This window comes from Mirounga leonina, unplaced genomic scaffold (assembly GCF_011800145.1).
Source record: "Mirounga leonina isolate KUSES-001 unplaced genomic scaffold, KU_Mleo_1.0 Mir_129, whole genome shotgun sequence".
NCBI classification, from domain to species: Eukaryota; Metazoa; Chordata; class Mammalia; order Carnivora; family Phocidae; genus Mirounga; species Mirounga leonina.
Window position 1 is genome coordinate 40,758,192 of NW_023270323.1, and position 13,560 is coordinate 40,771,751.

At 40.7% G+C, this 13,560-nt stretch overlaps 1 protein-coding gene across 7 annotated transcripts in view; it reads right to left on the minus strand.

Annotated features, from left to right (window-relative positions):
* The window catches only part of DCUN1D4 (defective in cullin neddylation 1 domain containing 4), a 69,402-nt gene that overhangs the window by 16,752 nt on the left and 39,090 nt on the right, over window positions 1–13,560 (minus strand). For all 7 annotated transcript variants that reach the window (XR_004679224.1, XM_035005007.1, XM_035005006.1 and 4 more), the window contains 3 exons: window positions 11,815–11,885; window positions 7,518–7,609; window positions 768–876 (listed from right to left, as the gene is read on the minus strand). Coding sequence is in view for 6 of the 7 variants with exons in the window: in XM_035005007.1 (XP_034860898.1) it covers window positions 768–876; window positions 7,518–7,609; window positions 11,815–11,885 (272 nt within the window). In the remaining variant the exon portion in view is untranslated. The remainder of the gene's footprint in view (window positions 1–767; window positions 877–7,517; window positions 7,610–11,814; window positions 11,886–13,560) is intronic.

The window sequence follows — 13,560 nt, forward strand, 5'->3', positions numbered from 1 at the left end:
TCTCCCCGAACTCTCTGCTTTAAAACACAATCAATCCAGAAAGCCTAGTCACCTGAATCCACCAAACACACAAGCCTAACAGAAAACACAACACCATTCTTGAGTAGAGTGTAACTGCATGGGCTGTGGACTGTGTGTGAACGAATGCCATGCCACCTGCAGCCTCAGAATTCACCACCTACGGTGAGTAGGCTGAAAAAATAAGACTTTATTCACTCCAGTAGAACCGCAGTGACACACTTAGACGGGCCTCGCTATGTGACAAGATGCTCACTTTCAAAACGATGACTAGAAATTATGTCTGAATTCTGTTCACTGAAATTCGCTTGGGTTTGAAGTTCAAACGATTTCCAAATACAACACAGCACCCAAAGTGAAACTGGATTAGATCTGAGTAGTTTATTCCAATAATTCAATGGGTGAAGATTTGTTGTTTCATGAGAATGAAAAGCTTTTCCAAGCCTATCTAAAAGACATTTAAAAAAGTATCTATTACATGCCCATTTATAAATGACTTCTAAGCCACTCGCAACAGCTTTTAAAGGTTTGCCACCACAGCTTTTTGCTAACCTACTACCTTTTTTGCCCAGAATCAGTTAGTTCAGAAAGAGTACATGTAGAAAGAAATTCTAACTAGCACCCTGGGAGTAACTTACTCAACGTCTTTGCTTGCAGCATGTAAAAACAAACCTCAAAAGGCAATAAAAAGAAAGGGGGGGGGGGGAAGGAGGAGAGGGAAACATCTGGATAGGCTCCAGAGAACTCACCCGTGCAAAGTCAAATGCATATCTGTAAATAAGTTTAAAGTTTGTAGAATCATTTAATAATGATCTTAAGTAATCCAAAGTATTTCTGAGTTTTTCTGTTGTATCACATCTAGAAAAACAGAATAAAGGCAAATTATAATCTGAGTTTTTTTCTTAATTGGGGCAGTAATATAAAACATAATACCAAAAGACAGAATAAAACCCTGAGTTGGAACACATTCATGCTGACCTATTTTCCCCTACATTTTTGATTTTTAAAAATTTCAAATGTACAGAAAAATGGAAAGAATAGTAACTAAGCACCCACATACCCATTCCCTGGGTTCGTAACAAATACTGTCATGTTCATGCTCTCTCACATACATGCACTTTTTTTCTGTAACATTTGAAAGTAACTTGCCAACGTTATGACACTTCACTCCTAGACATTTATTTATTTATTTTTTTAAAGATTTTATCCATTTATTTGACAGAGACACAGCGAGAGAGGGAACACAAGCAGGGGGAGTGGGAGAGGGAGAAGCAGGCTTCCTGTGGAGCGGGGAGCCCGATGTGGGGCGGGGAGCCCGATGTGGGGCTCAATCCCAGGACCCTGGGATCATGACCTGAGCCGAAGGCAGACGCTTAACGACTGAGCAACCCAGGCACCCCTCCTAGACATTTAAATACCTTCATCACTCTTAATATTTTACCAGTGTAAACTTTCTTAGCTAATATATAGCCCATATACGAAATTCCCAATTGTTCCCCTGATTTTCTTTATAGATGTTTTTTCTTGATCCAGGATCCAATCAAGGCTCACGTATTGCTTTTAGCTGTCTATCTCCTTAGTCTCTAGAAGGTTGTCCTTCCTTTTTTCCATCTTTCTTGACAATGTCATTTTTTAAAAAAGTTGTTTTGTAGAATCGCAATTTGTCATATAATTTCCCTATGATTATACTTCAGCTAGCTACTTATGGTAAGAACACTACTCATGATGTCCTTCTCCCTGCATCCCATGAGGAGGCTCATAATGTCAGTCTGTCCCATTATGAATGATACTAAATTGATTCATTCAATTAAAGTAACATGCCCCAGATTCTCCACTAACAGGTACTTTCCCTCCTCTGAAATGGTATATAATTTATGGGATGCTATCTTGAGACTGTGAATCCTGTTCCTCAACAACCTTTCATCTGGTGGTTTCAGCATCCACTGGTGATATCTGCTTGAACTGACTTTACATTTGAAGACACGAAATGGTGATTTTTCTGACTCTCTCAGGCTGTGCTGCTACTGGCTGGAGTTCTTCCATAAAGAGAAGTTCTACTCACCACCTTTCCTCTTTTCTGGACTTAAGGATTTTTGCTTTTATTCAGTGTTATCACCTTTTATTGCCTTTATTCTTTGTGACGCACAAATTGTTCTCATTTGGGCAGCAGCCCCTTCAAGCTGGTGCCCCTGTCCTTCTGACATGTCCCCGTCAGTCTTTGAGCACGTCCTTGCTTCTGGCACAAGACATCCCAGCTCACTTTGTACTTTCTCTACCCTAGAACTGAAATCAGCTATTTCTCCAGGGAGCTTTGGTGAGAAAAACCTATTTTTACAGGTAAGTGACACACTGTTTATTTTTCCTAAGAAAGTAGACTAATTGGCTATTTTTACAAACCGATTTTTCTGTTCCTAATATCCAGTCCTTAAAAATGAGAACCAAGAGTCACCATTTCCACCAGTGATATTAACCTTTTCAAAGCTGGATGTGCTTCCTCGTATTCCTCTGTAGAGCTTTTACCTACTACTACTAAGTATAAATAATACATATTGTAAGTATTATCAATGTAAATATTTTATATACCTTATAAACTAAATATGGTTCATACTAGAGCACACTGATCTATTTTTAGAAATAAATTTGTGAAGGTTTCTTTTTTGTAGCTAACTACGAAACAGTTCCCATAATCTACTGAGATAATAAAATATCTAAAAGTCAAAAACTAGAGTAAATGTTTCATTTCTGTGAATCTACAACAATTTAGAATGTCCTCTATTTCTTCCTGATGTTTGAAAAGTAAAAAAAAAGATAACAATTAGACTATTTTAGAAGGCAGAAAAGGCTTCTTTAAGGGACCGAAATGTTTGCTGACAGCTAAAAGCAGACACTAAACATTTTTAGAAGAGAGGGTTTTCCAGATAAAAGGAACAGCATGTGCAAAGGCCCAGTGGCAGAAGGGGCATGCCAAGTTCAAAGATGAAAAGGAAACCATTGTGACTAGACAGGGTAGATGAAGAGGGGAAGTGAAAGGGAGGTGGGGCCAGGCCATAAAGGGTTTTGTGGTCCATACTGTTTTGTTTTGTTTTTTTAATTGCATCCTAGAAACAACTGATGTCACCCCCTACCATGGGAGAGACTACAATCATTGGGCTTTGCATCTTCAAAAGCTCACTCTGGATCTCCGTGAAGGAAGGTTGGGGAAGAAAAAAAAAAAAAGATGCTGATAGCCTAGTTAGAGATCTAGTGCCAGACCCCAAATGGGGGGTGCACAGAGGCTAAAAGGACATCCAAGGAAGCAGTAAGTGGGAGTCTAGGAGGCAGGAGGGGAGCAGGGCTTACTCTGCATTGGGCATTCTACTGTATGATTTGATTTTTTATTGTATATATACATAACTAATAATATCTTATTAATAATATGGGGGAAGGTCAAAGAGGAGAGACACCAGCTAACCCCAAAACATTTAAGGCCAAGGTCTCTGCTCTTTACTGGAAGGGAAGGTGAAGGACCAAAGCCACAGGAAATTGGCCAGATACCAGCAGGTGGTTTAGCTAACTCCTGCCCAATGAGAGGAAGAAGAACAGATGTTTGTCTCAACAGATCCGAGGGCAGGGACCACTCATTTCGACAAGTGCTACTGCTACAACAGCTACAAGAAAAGGAAGGAGCTGTGAGTCTTCGGGTAGAATTGCAAGGCCAAACGTGAACGCAGTTCAGTAGCATGCCTGGGAGTCCAGCCACCACCCTGGACAAAGATGTCCTTCTATTTGAAAGATGATCAGAGTTCCTGTCTGGAGTGTAAAGCATAAAATGCCCAAAGTAAAACTTTCCCTTCATTGATGTACTAAAGACAGTGACATAGGTTAGAGCTAATATCATCAATAAAGGGTTTAATCTGCTTTAAAAGGGGCCCTGCCCCACAGAGCCTCTGGACCCACCCCCATCAGGGAGCAGGCCGCTGAGTCACCCCGTCAGAACCACAGACTGCCATCTAGTGGTCACTCCACAAGAGCGAGTGCAGAGGGATGGATTGCCTTCTAACAGGGCCTGTGAAGAAACTGGCTTGGGGAGTTGAAGCAACCAGCCTGAGACTTTCCAGAAAGCAGCCACATCTTCAGCCCGTCCCCCCCGCCTTTCGGTGTAGCACACGTGAGAAGACTCATATCAGCCTGAGAGCGGCAGACCATGCCACTCCGCTCAGGGGCATCATCTCCCCAGAACAAAATGTGAACTTATCGTGGGGTCATTTCTTATGTGAGTTTTGCTCCTGTAACAGATTCAGAAGCACCAGGAAGCAGGACAATAAACCTCAAAGGTTCTAAAACGAAAAGTAGTTCTCCATTACCCGGGGAAAGGCCTTCACCCCTTCACTTAGCCAAAGGTATGTTTCTAGCCCATCATCAACTTCTATGCACCTTCTAACTTCTATGCAAAGTTGGCTACATCTCTAACACCCTTTTGTTCTGTTTAGCGTAAACATCCCTATAAGCTTAATTCATCAGAAGTAAGCCTAAGCCCACGTGTTGGAACAAGGCGATAAATAACAAAACAGTCAACTGAAACGAGCAGTGTCTTCTCCTGGCTGAGAATGATCTGCAGAGCTTGGGAAGGAGTGTCCCCACCGGCTGCCGTCATTCCTTCCGGCGCTCACAGAACACTGGCCCTGGCGGGGCTGAGAGCCCAGGTGTGACCACAGTGCATCACCTCCCCTTCCCGGTTGGCGAGGCGCTGCCAGGGACACCCAGGGAGTGGTGGAGTGGATTCAAACCTCTGGCTCCAAAACCCACGGGCTTTCTGTTTCTGGCACACTCCCACTGTAACCAGTTTTTTACACTTTGCATTTTAATCAAATATACTAATATATTATAAATACAGGTATTGTCATATACACTTTAATTCCGGTGTGAGTTCAAAACATTTCAATGGACAGGTTTAATAAAACCAAAAGAGAGCAAAAAAAGAAAAAAAAATCCAAAATAGAAGACAAAATAGGTAATTCAGAAGAGGGACTACTTTCCATCTTCTACCAGCATATTAGTGATTAGCTTCTAAGCATTCTTATTCTTGTTTACTGGGCGTGCATACCTTACAAACACAGTACTTATTTTATCATTTCAAGAAGCCTAAAGAGAAGTGGCCTTATTACTTCTGGATATTCTGCCTGCACTCTGCTTCCGAACCCCTGACCTGAATGGACTGCCTTGTTCATGGATTTTGTTTCCCCAGGATGTAGAACACTGCACTTGGCACGTTGCGGCCATTCAAACACTTGCGGAACAAATCACGCATCTAGGGAGGCCCGAGGGAGGGGGAATGAAGGTTCTTACAACTTGATATTGGACTATTCTGAACTATAAAGAACCTTAAAGGTTATTCTGAGTAATTATCCCTTCCTCAGTGATGGGGAAAGCCATCTCAAAGTTTCATGCCAAAAAAAGAAAGCAGGCTCCTCAATGTCCTTAGAGTGGGTCAGCTTATCATTTCATCCTGAATTGCAAGGACCAAGTGGCCGTCTCCTATGGGAACCCATCTGCCACCAAGTGCGTCACACCAAGCGTTAAGTGGGTTCCCAATAAAGAACCGGCAGGGTCCCTGCAATCCCCCCGGGACTCCCTGAACATACACAGACCTCTTCCAGGGAACTGCACACTTCCCAGGCAGTGTGGCCCTCATATGGGAAAGGCCTGGCATTGTGTAACATTCTTTGGTAAAGGCAAATGTAAAAAAGAATCTAGAATGACATAAAAATGGATATTATACCCTCCCCCTCTGAAGACAAATGAAAATGTGCCTGAAAAATATTAATGGTGCCTTCTCTGAAACCTTGAAATAAAATCTTGATGTGGCCATGCATTCGTCATGACAAGGACCCTTAAAAAAGAGCAGCCATCCTGCACTGTGTTCGGAAGGCAGCACAGAAAGTCCGTGAGGAAAACAAGGAGAGTGAGTAGACTTGAAATTGTCAAGGACATGTGCCCAACACCAAAAACACAGTTTTTAAAAAGATTTCCGAGGACTTAACCCTAAAATTCTAGAGCATGCTGTCAGGAAAGTGTATTTGTAAAAGGGTGACTTGACTTTTACCTAAAACTCATCTGCCATCAAACAACAGCTGTCAGAGGAAGAACGTGACTTAAAGAATCAGAAGTCTGGGGTTTTCCTCCCCTTTCTGCCACTTACTTTAACACATCATGTATCCCTAAGCCTCAGGTTCCTCATTTGTAAAATGTGCAGGACAAAGCCTGATCGGTCTTCCTCACCCGGCAGCCTCAAATGGGCTCAAACGAGCGAGCAGTGAAGTGCATAACCAACTACTACGGCCAGGGGCAAAGAAAGCATTTTTATCAGTAACAAATGGACAATGCTAGTAAGCTGGCAAATTCCAAATTGTTTAAATAAACCCATAAAACCATTTCCACTCCAATTTCAATCCAGTAAGTATCAAAGTTATTCCAAGTCAAAGTGAAAAAAGAGTCCTTCCGAGTACTTTAGATCAAAGTTACCATGTTAAAAATCAGCACTTCATCTTCCAGTACCACTGAAATATTTACTCACCCATCCCAACTGTATCCTTCAATGCCCAATAATAGAGTAACAGTTGTTTTCTTGAATGAACCTTAGTGTGGGCACCCCCCCCCCACGCACACATGCATGCACACACATGCGTGCGAAGTGAACTCATAAAACCACTGGGTTTTTTTTCTTATTCTGGCTCAGGTAACACAAACAGAATTGCTATTATTACTTTTTAATCACTAGAGTAATGAAGTTCCAATTTTGCCCAAAGCTAAAATCAGAATATATAAAATAGAAGCTATCAAATATTTTCACTTCTAAGTTAAACTTGAGTCAACTTTTTCTCCCTAACTGTAAACCAGATGCTAATATGCCTTTGCTTTTTAAGCTCTAAGTCTGTGCTAATATGGTAGTCACTAGATGCACGTGGCTACCAAGCACTTCAGATACAGTTAACACAAACTGAGCTGGATCAGAAATGTAAAACATATACCAGAGTTTGAAGATATAATATGAAAAAAAGAAAAGCTCGTTCATTTTTAAAATATTGATTATATGTTGGAATAACAACATTTTGGATATTTGGAGTTAAATAAAATACATTAAAATTAATTTTACCTGTTTCTTTCAACTTTTTTTAATGTGACTGTTAGAAAGTTTAAAATTACATATGTGGCTCCCATCTATGAGAAGAGGCTGGTCTATTTCTATTGGGCAGATCTGCTCTAGAAGAATACTAAAATAAACAATATACATTATATAAACATTTTAATTGCTAAAATTTATGCATAATGTCCTCTCTTCACCATATAAAAATGGGATTTGGTCTTTACACCTATGGCCACAGGTGAACTGTGCCAGATCACTTGGCTTCCTCCAGTCACCCAGCCCGGGCTCCCTGACAACCCAGGGAGGAAACAGCCGGCTGGGGAGTGCATGGGTGCCTCCCCCCAGACCCCCGGCCCAGGACAGCCTCAGGACTTACTGTAGAGAAGTCATTCCTTTTAACCATTCCTGTAGAGTAAAATAACCCATGTTTTGTGCATCCAATTTCCAAGCTAGGACAAGCATAACTACCTGTATAAAAACAAACAAACAAAAAATTAGAAAGACCAATCAAATCAGAATGACAGATCCCAGTAATTAAAACATATCAACAACTTTCCAAATGCTTCTGTTCACGGTAGTTTAGTCACTGAAATATGAACAGGGTAACTTCAAAAATGAGTTCTAGTTCGGAAAACATCTAAAAAGTTTGATAATTAGTCTGATGACAAAGGCTTGGAGGAACATGAACTCTTATGATGCATGATGGTGGAAGTGTAAAGCCATTAACCTCTCCAGAGGGCAATTTTGCAATATTTACCAAAATTAAAACCAGTTATCAACTTAGCAATTCCACTTACAGAAAGTTATGTTATAGATACACCGCACATGTACATAAAGATGTTATTATTCAATAATATTCCTGCAGTCTTATTTATAGTAGCAGAAGACTGAGAACAACCAAACATCTATTAATAAGGACCTAATTAAATACTTCCTTGCTGAATGCTCTCCACACAAAGAAATACTATGCCACCATTAAGACAAAAGAAGTAGAGCTATCAGCAGAAACGGGGAACAATCTCCAAGGTTTATTAAGTGAACAGAGCAGGTGCAGAGAAGAGGGCTAAAAAAAATAAAAAGGTCGGTGGTAGGTCATAGATAATAATGGCGTATCACAAACACATTAATGTTTGTGAATTTAACTGTATACGCTGGAGGAAAACTATTTGAAAGTGGCCCAAAATTCCACTTAAAAAGCGCTATGCCTGGACTGAACACAGGCTGAGTGGCCCAGCTCCATCACTTCTCAGTGGGGCACCACTCTGGCTTCGAGGGAGTCTTCGGAAACTCTGGAAGCATCAGGAACTGTGACAACTCTAGTTTCCGGCACTGCTTATCACTTAGCTGCTTTAGGGAAAAAGACGGCTCAGAGATCCTGATGTTGAGTTTAATGAACGCTTGAAGATGTGAAGACAAAATTACATTTCAAAGGTACATCCAGCTTCAAACTGTCCAGGACTCCACAGAGGGACAGAGCTGAGTCCACCCATCCGTGACTGGGGAAGAGGAGGAAGCCTTCCCATCTCGTCTACCTCAAAGACCCAAGATAAGATGAGGAATAACTAAAAAAGAAAGTAGGTCAGCCCTAGACAGGTAAAGAGGGGCAGGGCTTTGCTAGGACCATCCCACCACTCTGTGGGCTGGTTATCTCTGGACAGTTGTCCATACCTAAGGGACACCCAAGTCCTGACCTGGGGATCACATATACACTGCTGAATGGCTACATCTCCATTTGTTGTAGCAATAACAACAATAAAAACAATGGGAAGAAAATAGATGTTTCTGCAGAAATTGGCCAGGGACTAGCATAGTCCACATCTGGCAGTTAATTTTATTTCTTTACACAGGACGTGAAGGCTTCAACCACTACAACTTCCCCAAACATTAATCCACCATCCATGTGGCCCCACTGGGTCAGATGGTGATGGTGGTAAGAGGATGAGAGAACTTGAAAAAAGTAAGGCAAGCAGTCAATTAGAAATCACTCGAGATGATTTAATTAGCCCCTGAGAGCCAACACACACACATTAAGTACTCCAGAAGAATGATATGAGGGAGATTCAGAAAGTCTGTCCTTTTGTTTGCCAACAAGGTAGTTTGTAGACTAAAAACGTCCAGCTTTGTCTAATTTATAACTGCAAGATTAATGAAAAGCTTTCTCTTCATGCTGACTTTATACCTTGGAAATTATTATCCGTGAGAACCCACTGAATCTCTAAGCCCTTTCATCAAATCTCAATTAAATCAGTACATATCGATTTTTAAAGTCACTAGATTTTTTAGATTAAAAAATCTAGATTACTAGGTAGATTACTAGCATTGATCAGTAAACCAATGTTTCTACATATAATACACATCATCACAAAGTATCATCCCTTAATAGGTTAAGAAACTTTAACTTAAGAGACCAGGGGGCTACTCAGAAGAACTTCCCAAAAAGACATGTTCTTCCAAATATTTACACATTAGTGGATTTCTCCTCATCCCTCAGCTTTTCTTGGAATTTTGACTCTGGCATACATATCAATTTACCTAGGTGAAATAACCCACATTTTCTAATTCAAACTTGGTATGTTCTCAAACAATATCTATACTCAATCCTCTATCAGAAAGATTTAAAGTTCCACATAAACACTTGTTAAGTTAAAACAATGGTTAGGACACAGAAACACACAAACACACACATAAGTATGCAAGAAATGTGGCTAAAAAGCCAAGTTGATATTTGCAATGAGTATTTCTTTACATAAAAAGGACCTTTCTTATGGTAGCTAATCAGGATGCTAATTACTTAAAGGATTTTGCTGTTGCCTTAGTAAATGACAGCGGATTTGAATTTTACAAGCCTGCTTCAATTTCATAAGCTCTAAGTCTTCAGGCAAGGTGAGGGCTTTAGAACCTACCTTTTAAGTGTTTTAAAGTACTAAGTCAACAGTGCAGACAAGCCTTTAAAAAACAACTTTACTGCTTATTTTTCAAATGTTAACACTTCTGATACTGGGATGCATTCACAACTGATGCATATCAGAGTTTACTTAGCAACGTTTTTTCTTTCTTAGTGATGATATAAAATACAACTTCTGTTAGTGGCGTCTTAGAAATGAAGTACAGTAATAAATACTTTAGAATAATATTCTGAATTTGGTCTCCTGGACTTCAGTGTGATTTGACATTTCAAGACTATTTCTTTTCCTAGAGAAATCAAGAACTAAAGGCCTCATCACTGCTCCCCAAAAGGACAACAGCAGCTCTCCATTACTGAGTACTGGTATTTGAAGAACTAGAATCCACACCAGCACTCCCTCCCCCCGACCCCCAACAGGCCTTTCCCCACCCCTGAGAGTAAATGCTCCCGGAATGCCTCTCCCACTGGCGGCCTGCCCTGGCCTCCTGATCTCCTCCCCTCCGGGCCCTGCCGGCCCCCTCCAATCTAGGCTGACGACTGTGCTCTGGGTAGAACCTTTAGGTCCGCTCTCAGGCCCAACTCACTCTCACCCTTCTTACCATTCAGGCCAGAAAACACTCCGCCAACCCTGGCCCAGCTGCCATCAGGAAACTTCCTTCATGAAGCCAGTGAAGTGTTCTTTTTTGTGTCCATGACTAGTCTATGGACCACATCAGGCAAATAGTATTGGCCCAGATGTCCCTAAACCTTTATAGCAAGCTGAATAATTTATTAAGATACCTGAACTAGATCACATTAAAATAAAAAATACAAGACAGAAATCCATATAATGAGCTAAAGACTCTTCAGAAAATGTAGTGTTGCGGGGAGTAAGGGGGAGGACAGAAGCATAGAAATATTAAGGGTAAAGAAAAGTTTTAAGAAAAAAGTGTGAAGTCTTAATTTCTAGTTGTCTTTAAGAGCATGATATATACATGGGCACCAGCTATCTTGCCAAGAAGAGTCTGAATGAGGGGGATGAGCTCTTGAGATCTCTTCTAGATCATAAATTCATTTAGGATCGAAGACATATTTGTTAAATTGGAGGCTAATGCAATATTAAACTGCATAGTTAATGAGCCAAGGCACTTGTATGAGCATCATTTTTCATTTTAGTGTAAGAGAGATGATGTAGGAACAGGAAAAAATATTCAACATGATAAGAATTAGGAAAAAATAATTAAGCATATAAAATAACTTCTAATTAAATTTTTTTAAGGAAATACTTAGGGCCTTTATATACTAAAAAGCAACTCCTGTGTTAAATTCAATCAGAAGTGAAAGATCTATGAAAAATTCTTGATAATTACAACCTACTCAAAACCCTTATGAATAATTAATTATTCAAAGATCTGGACAAACTCTGCATTAGGCTGGAATAACTATAGAGGGGGACAAATAGAGAATAGACTGTGACTCGGTCTCCCAGGTGATCTCTCAATGGAGGTACACATGCCCACACCACTTTTTAAACATCTAGTTTAATTACTTTATTATCATGCCTTTTATTTACAAGAACGTAAACAAGAGAAAAAAATGACTGGTTACACCACACCAATTACAACAAAAATTTTTGCTTAGAAATCAAATTAGAATTGGAACTTGTTACCCAGATTGCCTCACAAAACTAACACACCATTACTTCTTTACTGTTGCTTTATTTGTCAAGGGACAAAAGAGTTAAGAAAAATAGTCAACTGATTTGCCCAACTTAATAGGTTAGACTTACATTTTCGGGTTCCACACCAATGTCTTCACAAAATTTCTCCATGCCTTCAGGACCTACAACATCATCAGTACCTGCGATGAAATGCAACCTTATATAAATCAAATCTTACCATGTATGCTATTACTCCTATACTAGTAGTATATATAGTGTTAAAATATTTTTAAAGTAACTAAAATCAAATTAACACTTACGGGCCATAATCCTTTCTGAGAAAAGAAATCACCAAGTATAAACTAGAAAATATTCTGGAATTTCCGTTACTTTTTAAAGGATTTGGCTCTGCACAATCATTTAAGTCAATTTATTGCCATGCCTTTCATCAACCTATGGACACAGGCTACACATACTTTGTGTCTAAAGATAAGGCTACCTGACTTCAACTCTTGCTCTTTAAAGTAGCTTACAGCTCTATCTTATTTTGGTAATAATTTCAATACATACAATAACCTCTGGAAACCTAGCAGAGAACCACATAATATTCTTTACAAAATTAACTGGGAAATAACATAATTGCTTCTCTTACATAGGAAAAAAGCAAGTAGTCTTTCTGTTCTTGACAAGGCAATAAAGCCTCTTTCTTCCCACTCTGGCTTCAGCTCTGTTTCCTCCTGAAAGAACTGCCTACGTGTTCCATCCTTACTTTATCTCCCATTCATTCTTCAACCACTGCAATTTGGTTTCTGCTCCTCTCTCTCTATTGAAACTCTTCTTGCCAAGGTCACCAGTAACACCTTTGCTGCCAAATCTAACAGTCAGCTGGTTTTTATTTTATCTGACCTCTCTGTGATATCTGAAACTTTGAAGTTCTTTCTTCACAAAATTTGCCTCCTCCCACATCTTCTGGAAGTACCCTCTCTCATCTGGTTTTCCTCCTACTTCTCTTTTGGTTTCTTAATGTGTTCCTCTGCTTTCTCCCAGCTTGTTAAATTTGATGTGAGGAGTTCCATCTTGAAACCACTTCTAGTCCATTCTATACCCTCTGCTGAGGAAGGCTCAATGGTGCTCGAGCTCTTGGGCCCCCACTTTCCCTCTTCACTTGGGACTGTCCACCACGTCACCACCTGGCTACCCCACCGCCTGTTGAACTGCCACAGCTAAACTCATCTTCTGCCCCGAGCCACCTCCTGCATTGCCCATTTTCAGCCACCACCTGAGTGGCTCATCTCTCCATGCTACGCCTGCTTATCCTCTCAGAGTCTGTCTCGACTGGTGGCCCCACGGGGAAACAGAAGCCTGGGAGTCCTCCTGGGCTCTTCCCTTCTCCTACACTCTCCACATCCGGTCAACTAGCAGGTGCAATGCCAGGTTTTCCTTCCAAATATTTCTTAATTGTACCTAACCCATGCTGGCCTGTTCAGGCATTACTCTCTCATGCAGATGACCACAGCAGTCTCCTCAGGAGCTCCTGAATTCCACAGCCCCGTACCCTCTGAACCATCCTGCACACGACCACCTAAAGGAGCCATCCCAGACACAAATCCCATGCCGGCGTCAAGTCCTTCAGTGGCTCCCCACTCCCTGAAGATGAAGTGCAAAGTGTGGCATATCGAGTAAGGTTCTCTATGTCTAGAGCCTCCCTTCCTCTTCAGCCTCCAACCTCTCCACCTTCAAATCAAGTTTCGTGAAAATAAATGAATCAATAAGCAGTACTCAATGAATAAAAGCCCCAGAAACACGTACCTGTGGTTTGCTCCTGACACAAACCCAACACCAAACTGTTCTTTGTGGCCTCAGCCCATCTTCCTC